Source organism: Elgaria multicarinata, chromosome 6 (genome assembly GCF_023053635.1).
Source record: "Elgaria multicarinata webbii isolate HBS135686 ecotype San Diego chromosome 6, rElgMul1.1.pri, whole genome shotgun sequence".
NCBI lineage: Eukaryota > Metazoa > Chordata > Lepidosauria > Squamata > Anguidae > Elgaria > Elgaria multicarinata.
In genome coordinates, this window is record NC_086176.1 from 111076903 (window position 1) to 111091257 (window position 14355).

Genomic DNA, 14355 nt, shown 5'->3' on the forward strand with positions numbered 1-14355 from the left:
GGGGCTGTTGTCAGTGGCCCCCTGCTTGGGCGTGGGCCCTCAGCAAATGTCCAACCATGCTAACCTTTGGCTCTGCTTGCAGAATGCAAGCTTCATTCATGAGCAATTTTAGGGCATGAGTGGTGGGTTGGCTTAGTGGGTCTCAAACTGGGCACTTGACCTCCCGTGCAACCAACGCTGTGTTTCTGCTGCAAGCCTGACAGGCTGGACTCTGTAGTTCAAAGGTGCCACCTAGGCTTGCCTGAGTACTCCATCAGCTGACTCTGAGCACCAATTCCTGCTCACCGGGTTTTATAAAAGCCCTGGATTCAGAGTTTGTTCTTCAGTTTTTGGTGTGAGGGCTCTGCCTAAGCTTCTGCTCTCTCCTTGCTGCCTCAGATCCTGACCCCTGTCCAGCTTGGACTATACACACACACACACACACACCCCTGTGGCTGTCCTTACCCTTGACTGCTGCCTTAGAAGTTGATCCCTTCCTGCTTCAGGCCTACTTGGATGGGCAGCCAGTTCCCACTGGGTCCCAAAATGTGGCTGATTTAAATGTGACCCTTGCACATGTCCGACAGCTCTGAGATGTGCACCATCTCAAAACACTTTCCCAGAACTTTTAATTTATTTATTTATTGCACTTATATACTGCTCCCATAGCCAGGGCTCTCTGGGCGGTTTACAAAAATTCTAAAATTAAGATTAAAATGAGTATACAAAATTTAAAATTCTAAAACTCAGAACATACACACGTAAAGCATTAAAACCCGTTAAAAAACGAAACATGTGGGTGATTAAGATGTGCCGCCATATGCCTGGGCAAAGAAGAAAGTCTTAACCTGCCACCAGAAAGATAGCAGCGTTAGTGCCAGGCAAGCCTCATCAGGGAGATCATTCCATAGTCCGGGGCCACCACCGAAATGGCCCTATCCCTCGTTGCCACACTCCGAGCCTCTCTCGGAGTAGGCACCCGGAGGAGGACCTTAGGTGTTGAACGTAGTGACCGGGTATATTCACGTCGGGAGAGGCGTTCCGTCAGGTATTGTGGTCCCAAGCCGTGTAAGGCTTTATAGGTCAAAACCAGCACCTTGAATTGGGCTCGGAAACATACAGGCAGGCAGTGCAAGCGGACCAGAGCAGGTGTTATATGGTCGAACCTTCTGGTTCCTGAAATCAATCTGGCTGCTGCATTTTGCACGAGCTGCAGCTTCTGAACCGTCTTCAAAGGCAGCCCTACGTAGAGTGCATTGCAGTAATCTAACTTGGAGGTTACCAGAGCATGGACGACTGAAGCCAGGTTATCCCTGTCCAGATAGGGGCGTAGCTGGGCCACCAAACGGAGTTTGTAGAAGGCACTCCGTGCCACCGAGGTCACCTGAGCCTCAAGTGACAATGATGGATCTAAAAGAACCCCCAAGCTACGAACCTGCTCCTTCAGGGTGAGTGCAATCCCATCCAGAACCGGTAGAACACCCCCCCCCCATCCTTTCAGCGGAATCACCTACTAACAGCATCTCAGTTTTAACACAACATTTAGATTATAAAGATTAGAGCTGTGCACAAGTGGCCTCTTGAAATTCTCTACCCTCTTTGTAGGTAGAGAAATTGGGGGGACGGGACAATTTCACTGAATTTCTCAAGGGGGAGAAGAAAATCTCCAACAGTTTCTCACAGGTAGGCATCACCGTTGGCAAGGGTGGTAGAGCAGAACAGCTTCTTCCTTCCTTTTTTATGGGCTTTTTTTTTTTTTTTTGCACTGCCACTCTAGGATCGTCTAAATATTGCATTTCTCACAGGTGATTGTGGATACTCAGGGATGATTGTGGATAATGCAGGTGCTGGCAACACCGCTCCTTCCCTGAAAGCCCTGGAGCAGTTGTGAGATGTGGAGAGCAGTGTTGCATCCAGCACCATGGAAATGGCGTTGCTAATGCTGTGCCCAAATCTGTCCACCAATTTCCTGGAAGCTTTCTCCTCCCATGAAAGAGGCTTTCACTTTTCCGCCTATTTTCAGGGCATTTTATAATTTATTTTCAATGTGAGTGGGTGGTATTTTTGACCCAAACTAATCACTGAGGTGGCTGAGGGTACTCTCTTTCTATTGCATGTCTCACCATCGCTTCTGCAGTCTCCCAGGCTACCTGCACATCCTGATCTGAAAAGTACCCATGGGAGGAAGACATTTATGATGTCTTCTCCTGGGTGGGAAGTGCGGAATGCCAAGGAGGCTACAGGCTGTCAGAGAGATGACTGTACAATGCAAGACAGGACACTCACAACGCAGAACGCTGATAAGAAACTTTGAACTTTGTATACAACAGCAGCCTTCGACAGTTTACCAACCTATTCCAGGTCAGATTGTTTTCCTCTTTCATGATACAAATGCTTCGGGATAAGTTATGGAGTATATCAGTCTTACAAACTAATTTCAGCACGCTCCTTGTAGGTAGAGATAAATCCACCAGCTGGACAAAGTTCCTTGCCAATTGCACTACAAGGTTCAGTGTTCATAAAGATAAAACCTCAGACTCAACAATAAGTAGGGCTGTGCACCGCCTCAGATCCGAACCCCGAATTCGAAGCGGATCGGGGTGGTTTGGACCCTTCTGAACTGGATCCGAGGTGGCTCAGGTGAAGCTCCTCGGCGGCCAATTGGCTCCGAAGCGTCGGGCTGCCTCGACGCTTCGGAGCTCCCCCCACCCTCCACCAGTCTCCTTACCTGCTGCCTCCGTTGCCGCTGCCATCTTTCTTCTGGCGGCTTCTGGTGCCACCGCTGGAAATGAAAGGGAGTAGGCCACGCGATATTGCATGGCCTACTGCCTTTCATTTCCGCTGGCGGCACTGGAAGCCGCCAGAAGAAAGATGGCGGCGACGGAGGCAGCAGGTAAGCCCCCCGCTCCCCTTCCCCACTTACCTGCATCCACTGCCAGACGCAAGCCGGTGGTGGCGGCGAACGCAGCTAAGCCCCCCTCCCCCACTTACCTGTGTCCGCCGCATAGTGGAGGCACCAGGTAAGTGGGGAGAGTTTTCAGAAAACTCTGAGTCGCCTCGGAGGGCCTGAATTTCGCCTCGACTTTGGCACCGAAGCGGGTCGGGAACCCCTGAGGCAGCCCCAAAGGTGGATCAAGGCTGCTTCGGGGGCTCCGGATCGGCCTCCGAAGTGGATCGGGGGTGGGTGTCCCTGCACAGCCCTAATGATAAGCTAAAAGCAACACATGTGGTAGCTTGTTATAAACAAACCTGTTTGTTCAAAATTTCCTTGTTTAAAATGTCCTTGGTATGTGCATTGACTTTCTATGTATTGTCAATGATATCGTCTTCATTTTAATGGTGTAATTTTTAATTGTTGTAGCTCCTATTCCTGTAACTTGAGCCCGTTAGTCTGCATCCTGCACTCCGGGAGGATCGAGAAGAGATCCCGTCCCTCCTCTGTGTGACAACCTTTCAAGTATTTGAAGAGTGCTATCATGTCTCCCCCCAGTCTTCTCTTCTCCAGCTGAAACATGCCTAGTTCTTTCAGTCTCTCCTCATAGGACTTTGTTTCCAGACCCCTGATCATCCTCGTTGCCCTCCTCTGAACCCCCTCCAGCTTGTCTGCGTCCTTCTTGATAATAAGTTAAGATGCTCACAATAACTAGTAAAGGAATGGATGTTGTGCCCCACTTTGATGTGGATTGGCAGCCCCAAGCCCCAAAGTTTCTTTGATTGACAGTGCTAAGCCCCAAAGTTGCTACTTTTCATGCTCTCCTAAACACTTGCTTTCCTGTCACGCTTCCACATCTACCCAAGTAAAAAACCAACCTCATATCAAGCCATTGCTATGGGATACTGAATTAGTAATTAGTACCTTATTTGTTATATTAGCATCTATCACTTCCTTGGAAAATAGGATGGCTTACATGGGGGCTTCCTGGTAATTTCAAAATCTGCTAGCTAGGTTGAAACCCACTTAGCCCTAACAGTGTTAAGAATGTAAGCAGAGCCCTGAAGCTGGATCCAACCAATGGCCTTTCTAGTCTAGCATCTCCTTTTCAGACAAGCAGGACATTAGGGCAATAGCCTTTTCCCTCTGTTGTTTCCCTGCAGCCAGGACTCAGAGGCATGCTACCTCTGATCTTGGTGGTTGTACACAACCATCATGGCTAGTAGCCACTGAGATCCCAGCATAACATGGCCTCATACCATCCCCCCACTGACTCGTGGCGTTGCTTGAACCTCTGCCCTTGCTCAGATCTTCCTGGGATGGCAACAGTCTTTGCCTGAAGAGTGAGCCAGCGGCATGTGGGGACACCTCCCTTCCATTACACAGAATTGTGGCAAGCTTTCCATAAGGACATCTCATTCGTGCAATCCTTCGCCCTCCCCAAAGGGGGATTTGAACTGCATGGACAGTCCATCAACACGGAGCTTTCACTGCATGATGCGATGTTATCTGTGCAGTAGAGGTGAGTCGCATCCATGCTGCACATCCATCAGATGAAAGCTGCCCTGTCCCAGGAAGGCGCATGAACAGAGCTCTTTGTCAGCTGAACTCTCAACCCGGGAGCTGGCACGCGTCCTTCCATTCTTTCCCACAAGCAACTAGTGTCAGGCAGCCAATGTTATGGAACCTGAACAGTGACAAGCTGACTGCTGAAACAAAGGTCTCCTATTTTAATTAAATTAAATGCTCGGCACATGAGTCTATTTCAACTTGACAGCCGAAAACTCATTACTGCTTTGGCTAAGTCATCGGGGCACATTCTCCTCAATGGTGCTGGCATTCGCTTTTGAAGTCTCTTGCAGAGATAAGAATAAAAAATATTTCTAATAACCAGTTAATCTTGCATAAATACCTCTCCCTGTGGAAGCGAGAGATGGCTGGCTTTAATTCCAAAACCCACTTACAACTAGAGGCCTAAGCTGTAATTTTCCACTGCATTTGAGAAGCACAGCATTGCTCACGTCAATGGCGTATTGCCAGTTTTATGAGGACTCGGCTCCAAAATGTACATTCCTTGAATATCCCAAATATTTCATTATTGGTAACTGGGCAAGTGAGTGAGGAAAATAATGTGACCATGAATCTAGTTCCCAGGGAAGCTGGAATAGGAGGGGATGAGGGAGAATGAGAGAGTATGAAGGGAGTCTTGTCCCCTTAGTACCCTGAGTTTAAAACCTAGAGGAAGGGGGGGGGTCTGATTTACAAGACAAGTTGTAAAACTGGCTTCGTCTCGTAGTTAATAGCTCACTGTGACCACTCCTAAGAATAGCCTGTCTGTATTGACAATGCTATCTTTTTCATCTCTTCCAACCTGGCATCATGCCTTTTGAGGCTGTGCAATGTCATAACTACTTAACAAATGGCAAACTGAAGCTAAGAGACTGTATCCACACAACACGATAACCCACAGTCAAGGGTTGTGTATGGGTTGAGTGTGGGTTGTTGCTGAACCGTGGGTTGTTGTGGAAATGTGGGCTATCATGTCTGAACCCAACCACAATAACAAACCATGGTTTGTTAACCATAAACAATCCACAGTTCACAACGCACAACAAACCATGGGTTCTCTTTATAGTTTGTTCACGTTTAACAAACTATGATTTGTTAGCACGGCTGGGTTCAGCTGACAATACAATGACCATGTTTCAACTACAGGGTTCAGTGACAACCCACACTCAACCCATTGTCAACCCTTGAGTGTGGGTTATTGTGTTGTGTGAACCCAGTCACTGTCTTGTCTAGGGATACCACCAGGGTCCATTGCTGAGGTTGGATTTATATATAAGTTAGATTACTGGAGGCATAACACTGGCTCTTCCGTATGTTCGAATTGGGCTGTTTGTTTGTTCTGATATAACAAGAGATCAAAGTCTCCAAAATAGGGAGTTCTTAGAAGTTGGAAAGATCACCTGGATGTTACAACATGTCAATGACACCCAATTAGGTAGTTATGTGTCTTGACATTCAAGCCACAAACAAATGTCAATTGCAGCAATAAAGCAACACTATGCTGCTTCATGGCTCTGGGATTGTCTTGAAATACAACCAACAACCAACCGTTTTGTAGGTTAGGGTTCAGTCGGGACTCTTTATATCCCTACTGCACTTGCTACACAGCAGTGTTCTGTGCTAATAAGACACCCATGGATGATGTCCTAGGGGTGATTTAGAGCCTGGAATACTGTTGTCTAAATCTCTATTTTGGAAACAAGAGGGGAGAAAAGAGTAGCAGGAGCCTCTCTTGCCTCTCCACACCACCAACCTGATGTCCTCAGCAGCTTCAGATGGCTCTCCAAAGCAGCTGCCACAATGAAGGGCCAGAGGAGGAATATCAGCATGCATTGCCTAATTAGTGTAGTGTTCAAACTGTGTTGAGGATTCATGGTTGACACCAGCAGTCGGCAGTGCCAGGGCTGGCCCAAGACATTTTGCTGTCTAAGGTGAAGAACAGGATTGGCTCTCCTCCCATTCCATGTACGAAAGCTGACTGAACTGGCACATGAATTTGTCTTCAACACTGTCAATGGGACATAGGGCGTGTCATTTAGAGGGTTAAAAATTATTCTTCACAAATTTTTGAATTTGGGGATCTAAAATATGTCTTTTGATGTCAGGAATTCAAATCTGCTATTATTATTTTTTGATTGGACAACATTTAGCTCGGTAAATCGGCACTTGAACAAAACGCATATTCACTGCTCTCGGAAAACAGTGTATAATGCTAAGAAGCATTTATTTTCTGTTGTATAAAACATACAGTTGCCATAAAACATATCTTTCTAAACAAAGAACAACAAAATGTAACAACTCCCCTTTAAAAACTATGCAATAAGTTTCATTAAGTCTTGTTTTGATTCATTCTTAGACATCAACCGCCAACTGGCTTCTTGACCTCTTATATATCCCTGGGACAATGTCTTTCACTGCACCTGAAGGTATCAGGCTAACTTCAGGGCAGCAGAGCAGGCCACAAGGTGCACAACTTTCTCCACCAGCACCTTGTTGCTGCCTGCCAGCTATGTGCCTTGTCTGTGACCTGGCCAGTCCCCATGTGAAATGAGAGTCAGTGCAATCCATAATCCTTCTCACTGGGTGCAGAGAACTCAGGGATGCCGTCAATGTGTGTGTGTGTGTGTGAGGCTGAAGGTAGTATGTGTGGTCTCAGATCTGCTAAGGCTCCATGACACCAACTGAGAGTGTCCCCATCTGCAAGAGCTCTGGACAGTCCTTGCTCATGTGAATTTGGAGCTGATATGGGCCAGTCCTACACCAAACAGGTTATGACACTTTGAAAACGTTTTGAAAACTGTCTATGGTGTGTGTATCCTGGGCCCCAACAGTTGTCACTACTGTTATAAACCATCTTAAAGCCGTAGTGTAGATCCTGCCACGGTACACAATTTTGGGTGTGCATTTCTTGTTTTAATTGCTTTCAAGTATAATAGCCTGAGCTTTTAAAGCTTTAGCTTTTTTCCCTCCAGCAGGTGATGCACTGGAGAAGTAGCTGTTGGGTGTGTGAGATCTTGTGGTATATTGTGCCTTTTACTCTAGTGGCACTAGAAAAGCTTCCTAGATAGAAAACACAGCTTTCAAGGAGGACGCTCCATAGAAAAAGTGTCAACCTTTGCTCCTGACGAAGGATCCTGGTATCTGAAACGTTGAGCTTTTTGAGTTTTTTTTTTTTAAATAAAAGTCTTATCTTTCGATAAATACCATTAAAGATTCATCATCCTTTACAGCACCAGAGCCAGTTTCTCTTCTCACACTGGTTCTGACTGAAACCAGGCGCTGATTCACCACCCCAACGGCATCAGAACCATCAGGATCCACTGGGCAACGGGGCACATTTTGGAACAAACCAAGCTTGTACAAAGAGATGGTCTCCACTTGAACCAGAATGGAACCAGGCTGCTGGTGCTTAACATAAAAAAAGTGGCAGAGCAGCTTTAAACTCAACACTGGGGAAAAGCCAACAGGGGCTGGGTTGGATTGAGTCATCCCTAGGGGATGAAGATGAAAATGTTTCCAATTGCCTAAATGGGGATGGGGAGGGAATACTCCAGGAACTTCTGGTGAAACATGGCAGCCAGTCAAAGAGGTCAAAGGGCCATAGCTGATGACAGAGACATCTGGGGAGGGACACCATGTATAGAAGCTCCTGAGCCAAGATGGGAGAGTTGGAGTACCTAGTTTTAAATGAAAATATAGGTATAGCGGGCATAACAGATGCCTAGTAGAATGGAGAGAACCAGTGGGATAGGGTCATCTCTGGATATACACTTTCTAGAAAGGGCAGGGCAGGGTGTATTGGAGTAGGTGTTGCTCTGTACAGCATAGTGTCAAGCAGACTAGGGGGGATTCCACACGTCGTACTGAGGGCGCTTCCGTGCACACCCAAAGCGATCGTGTAACTTGCATGGAAGCGCCCTCAGTACGACGTGTGGAATCCCCCCAGAAAACCTAAAACAGGCAGACTCCCCCACAGAAGTGCTGTGGGTGACAATGACAGGCTCCAAGACTAGTTTAGTACTAGGAACGTGCTATCGTCCCCCAAAACCAGAATGCTCAGCATGATCTTGAGATGGAAAATGAAATGAGGGAGGCCTCCAAATGAAGGAGCGGTATTATAAATATTGTAAATAAATAGTAAATAATGAGTGTTATTATAATGGGCGACTTTAGTTTCTCCCACATGTTCCAGTCACTAAAAAGTGGTGAAATTTCTCAATGCTCTAAATGACTGTACTCTAGAACAGTTGGTTATGGAACCAACCAACCACAGGGGTGATGACCCTGGACTTAATCCTAAGTGGTGTTGCCCAGGACCCAGTGTGATATATGTGTGTTGTAAACAATTGTAAACAGTGACCACAGTGCTACCAAATTTAATATATATTTAAGTGAGGAATTATCAAGGAAATGCAAGCAAGTGTAAAGTGATGCATATTGGGGTGATGCACTGAACCCTACCAATTTATAAACTAATGTGATTTGAGCTAGCAATGATTGACCAAGAAAGAGGTCTTGGTCTGGTGCTCAATGAAAATGTTATACTAGTGTGTGGCTACTGTGAAAAAGGCAAACTCCATGCGAGGCATCATTAGGAAAGTAAATGAAAATAAAACTGCCAATATCATACAGCCCTTTTCCAAATCTATGGTGCGACCACACTTTGAATACTGTGTACAGTTCTGCTCATCACACCTAAAAAAGAGGATATTGCAGAGTTGGAAACAGTGCAAAAAAAAGGGCAACTAAAATGATTAAGGGGCTGGAACACCTCCCATGTGAAGAAAGATTACAATGTCTGGGACCATTTAGCTTATGGAAAAGGAGAGTGAGGCAGACATGACAGGTGTACAAAATTATTCACGGAGTGGAGAATGTGGATAGGGAGACATTTTTCTCCCTCTCTCAATTCTAGAACCCAACGGGGTCATTACTTGAAGATGAGTGGTAGAAGCTTCACGACAGATAAAAGGAAAGTATTTTTCCTAAAGCTTTTAAAACTTGATGTTGTGCAGACTTCTACTGTTACTTTCTACTATTAGTTTTTCCCTACCCTGTGCCTGCTTACCCTACCCTGTACCTGTTTGCATTCTCTTCCCCTCCTTATTGTTTTACTATGATTTTATTAGATTGTAAGCCTATGCGGCAGGGTCTCGCTATTTACTGTTTTACTCTGTACAGCACCATGTACATTGATGGTGCTATATAAATAAATAATAATAATAATAATAATAATAATTTCTTCGCATAGCACATAGTTAAACTACGACATTTGCTACCACAAGACTTAGTGATGCTCACCAGTTTAAAAGGGGAATAGACAAGTTCCTGGACGGGAAGGTAATCAATGGCTACTAGTCCTGGTGCCTATATGCTACCTCCAGTATCAGAGGTGGTATACATGTATGCACCAGTTCCTTAGGAATATGGTCAGGAGGGTGCTATTGCACTGATGTCTGGCTTCTGGGTTTCCTGTGGGCAGCTGGTTGACTATGGTGGGAAAAGAATCCTGGTCTGAGCCAGCACAGCTCTTCTTATGTTCAGATTCTAGACCCTGGGCTTAATGGGTTTTTTGTGGTCCCTCTTTAGATGGGGATTACTTCGGTTCTGAAGCACGCAAGTGCATTCTCCTTCTCCCAATTCCATGCTTTAGAGCTGCTTCTACATTCCTGATATGATAGAGCAAAACCTAAAACCAGTTTGCCAAGTCTGGATATAAAATAATAATAATATTTTGAACATGAGCACTTTCACAATTTAAACGTTAGCTTCTGCTGCCCTGCTGCTCAACACATTGACATGGGAAATAGCACCATTTTGTTGTAGAAAATGATACTATATATTTAAATGAACATGAGCACCTGTAGCCATGTACCTGCCCAGCCTGCAGCCTTCTGACTATAAAATGTTTTAAAGAATAAAAATGCATTAAAAAATGTTGTATTGAGCAACATTTGTGTGACTGGGCATAACTGTCTGGGGGCATTTGGTGTGGGGTAGATGGGTTGTGTAGCCAAACATTGTTCCAAAGATCAGTTTTGTGGGGGAGTAGTAATTTAATGCATTTTTGTATGTTATTGTCCTAATATACACATTTTTTGTGCAATTTCCCCTAATATACATATTATGTACACAATTTTGATTGGAAAACTCCATTGCAAAATTCTGCGAAGTCCGAGTTTTGAAGGATAACTCAGTTTTGGTTTGCACATTGGATTGAAAGTGCAAAATTCAGTACTTTCGCATTAAAATGTGAGCTCAATGGATCATAGAATCATAGAATAGTAGAGTTAGAAGGGGCCTACAAGGCCATCCAGTCAACCCCCTGCTCAATGCAGGAATCCACCTTAAAGCATCCCTGACAGATGGCTGCCCAGCTGCCTCTTGAATGTCTCTAGTGTGGGAGAACCCACAACCTCTCTAGGTAACTGGTTCCATTGTTGTACTGCTCTAACAGTCAGGAAGTTTTTCCTGATGTCCAGCTGGAATCTGGCTTCCTGTAACTTGAGCCCGTTATTCTGTGTCCTGCAATCTGGGAGGATCGAGAAGAGATCCTGGCCCTCCTCTGTGTGACAACCTTTCAAGTATTTGAAGAGTGCTATCATGTCACCCCTCAATCTTCTCTTCTCCAGGCTAAACATGCCCAGTTCTTTCAGTCACTACTCACAGGGCTTTAGTTTCCAGACCCCTGATTATTCTGGTCGCCCTCCTCTGAACCCCCTCCAGCTTGTCTTCTTGAATTGTGGAGCCCAGAACTGGACACAATACTCAAGATGAAGCCTAACCAGGACCGAATAGAGAGGAACCGGTACCGCACGCGATTTGGATTTACCCACCTATCTTACAATAGAAAGGCCCATTGATTGACTTACCAAAACTGCCTGGACCTCTGTCCAAGTGATGTTAGGTTCAGAGGTGATTGGCTGAATAAGCGCCGTGGGGAAGAAGGGATTGTAGTGGCCAGTAGCGGCTATGAACAGACTCAGAGCGAAGTTGAAGGGCAATGTGAAAACTGGCAGGTCCCATTTGCTGAAGAGTGAACCTAAAGCACTTGTGAAAATGGGGCTGGAAAAGAAGAACAGATAATATTACTTAGCAGGGAGTGGAAACGTATCTACACTACAGACATAAACTGGCCTAAAAAACATTTCCTATCCTGGGGAATCCTGGGAACCATAGTTCTATGAGAAGAAGACTAGGGGCTCATCTACACCAAGCAGGATATTCCACTATGAAAGAGGTATATAAAAGGCAGGAGCCGCACTACTGCTTTATAGTGGTACTGAAGTGCACTGACAACTGTTGGGGCCCATTGACACAGACCATATACCGCTCTCATACCTCTATATCCTGGTTGGTGTGGCTTCTGCTTTTTATATATCGCTTTCATAGTGGAATATCCTACTTGGTGTAGATGAGCCCTAGGGATCTCTAACAGAATTTTGTTACTTCCCTAAACTACAATTCCCAGAATACTCTAGGGGCATCCCAGTCACCTAAACTGGTATAAAACTGATATAGGGTGACCATATGAAAAGGAGGACAGGGCTCCTGCAACTTTAACTGTTGTGATTTCACCAGATGGAAATCCCACGAATGACACCTGCTGAAATTCCCTTTTCAATACAACTGTTAAAGATACAGGAGCCCTGTCCTCAATTCCATATGGTCACCTTAGTTCATGTAGATATGCTCTTTAAGTCAGGGGTGGGGAATGTACGGCCAGTCCCATCAACCCTCATCATTGGCTAGGCTGACTAAGGCTGATGGCAACGGTAGCCCAACTGCCACTCAATATTCTGTAGCTAGTGAGCATATTCAATTCGCACTGGGCTGGGGGTATTTTTGGGTGTGTGTGTCTGTGCCCCCTTATTTTTTTGGGGGGGGCACTTTTGCAAACCTCAGGATTCCCCCATCATGTTGATACCTCCCTTTTGGTGCATGGATAGCGCCATTTTGGTTGCACAAGCACTGGCTTTCTGAGAATGAGCTTGGTACTAGCATGCATGATTGTTTCCTGACACCTGATTCCTCTTTGATCACTCCTCTTTCTTCTTTCCCATGAAGGCATGGCAAACTTTAAAAATAAACTGGATTCACCTGTTCAGTACTTTTAATGCTTACACGTGCTACGAATTGGCGAAGGTCACCGATTTGGATGGCTTTAAAAGGGGGTTGGATAAATTCTTGGAGGAGAAGGGTCTCAGTGGCTACTAGTCCTGATGGCTATGTGCTACCTCCAGAATCGGGGCCTGTAAGCCTATATACACCAGTTGCTGGGGAACATGGGCCGGAGGTTGTTGTTGCACCCATAACCTGCTTTGTTGGTCCCTGGCCGATGGCTGGTTGGCCTCTGTGTGAACAGAGTGCTGGACTAGATGGACCCTTGGTCTGATCCAGCAGGGCTCTTCTTATATTCTTAAGCCACATGATGCCTACAAAGAGTCAATTGACTTCAAACCCCTCCTTGATCACTAAGGCTACCTTTAAGAAACAAACAAACAAACAAAAAAAAAAACCTGGCCCATGTTCCTGTACCTTTAGGTGTAGCTTGTGGTCTCCAGACATTACAAGTTGATTGTGCTTCAGCGTGGCCACTCAGCGTGGCCGCTTTTCACTGTCTAGCTCCTTCCTATCTCTCCTCTCTCATCTCACACTATTGCCCCACTCGTGCTCTTCGCTCCTCTGATGCCATGTTTCTCGCCTGCCCAAGGGTCTCTACTTCCCTTGCTTGGCTTCATCCATTTTCTTCTGCTGCCCCTTACGCCTGGAACGCTCTTCCGGAACATTTGAGAACTACAAGTTCAACCGCAGCTTTTAAAGCTCAGCGAAAAACTTTTCTTTTTCCTAAAGCTTTTAAATCTTGATTTTGTTCTGACTTTATACTGTTAGTTTTACCCTTCCCAGTGCCTGTTTACCCTACCCTGTGCCTGTTTGCTTTCTCTTCCCCTCCTTATTGTTTTATTATGGTTTTATTAGAATGTAAGCCTATGCGGCAGGGTCTCGCTATTTACTGTTTTACTCTGTACAGCACCATGTACATTGATGGTGCTATATAAATACATAATAATAATAATAATAATAATAATAATAATAATAATAATTATGCATTGCCCCCAAAAGGGGGAATGCATCACCAAAGGGGGCTGGGACAAAGAGGAGGAGGAGCACCCACCAGATGCACCACTACTAGACTCACCACGTCATGGACATGAGGACAACAGGAAGCAAAAGCCACCAGTAATATTCCCCTTTGTCTGAGAACACAGCCATGAGCATTCCAACGAGGACCCCATTGTAGCCGTGTAGTCCTGCAGCGATGGCTGACCTGTGTGAGAAGGAAAGGAGGTCAAAGATGCTTACTATGATGTCCTTTTCTGGTCCCAGAACACGGCCTGAGCCTGAGGCTCAGGTTCATCATGAGTTCTATGATGGATGAAAAGCAGGATAGAAATGTATGAAATAAATACTGTGGCTGAGAAAGACTGTCGACAATTGCAGAATGCCTTTACTCTGCCCCAGGCAGTGACAACGGAGAATGACTGCATTTGTTGAACATGTTCAGGACATAAGTTGCTTACTGGTAAAGCAGGTAGGAGAGCTACTTGTCACAGACAGGGGACATAAACTAAAGTTGGGAGACATGTAAATCCCACTCCAGTTGGACTATCCACCATGGCTGGAATTCCAAATGCCTGAAAGTGGATAACCAAAGTCCAATGGTGTCTTTTTCAAAAAAGATCGTTATCAGTTCTTATGGAATTTGACTCAAAAGTAAGATGAGATAAATTACTAATGGAAGATGGATTCGCTCGGTCACATAGAAGAGGGCATCAACTCAATGATTCTATGATTCATAGTAAGTACTTTTCTAT

At 45.4% G+C, this 14355-nt stretch overlaps 1 protein-coding gene across 3 annotated transcripts in view; it reads right to left on the reverse strand.

Annotated features, from left to right (window-relative positions):
* SLC14A1 (solute carrier family 14 member 1 (Kidd blood group)) overlaps positions 1 to 14355 on the reverse strand; it is a 44194-nt gene that overhangs the window by 9936 nt on the left and 19903 nt on the right. For all 3 annotated transcript variants that reach the window (XR_010025562.1, XM_063128294.1, XM_063128293.1), the window contains 2 exons: positions 13680 to 13808; positions 11353 to 11545 (listed from right to left, as the gene is read on the reverse strand). Coding sequence is in view for 2 of the 3 variants with exons in the window: in XM_063128294.1 (XP_062984364.1) it covers positions 11353 to 11545; positions 13680 to 13808 (322 nt within the window). In the remaining variant the exon portion in view is untranslated. The remainder of the gene's footprint in view (positions 1 to 11352; positions 11546 to 13679; positions 13809 to 14355) is intronic.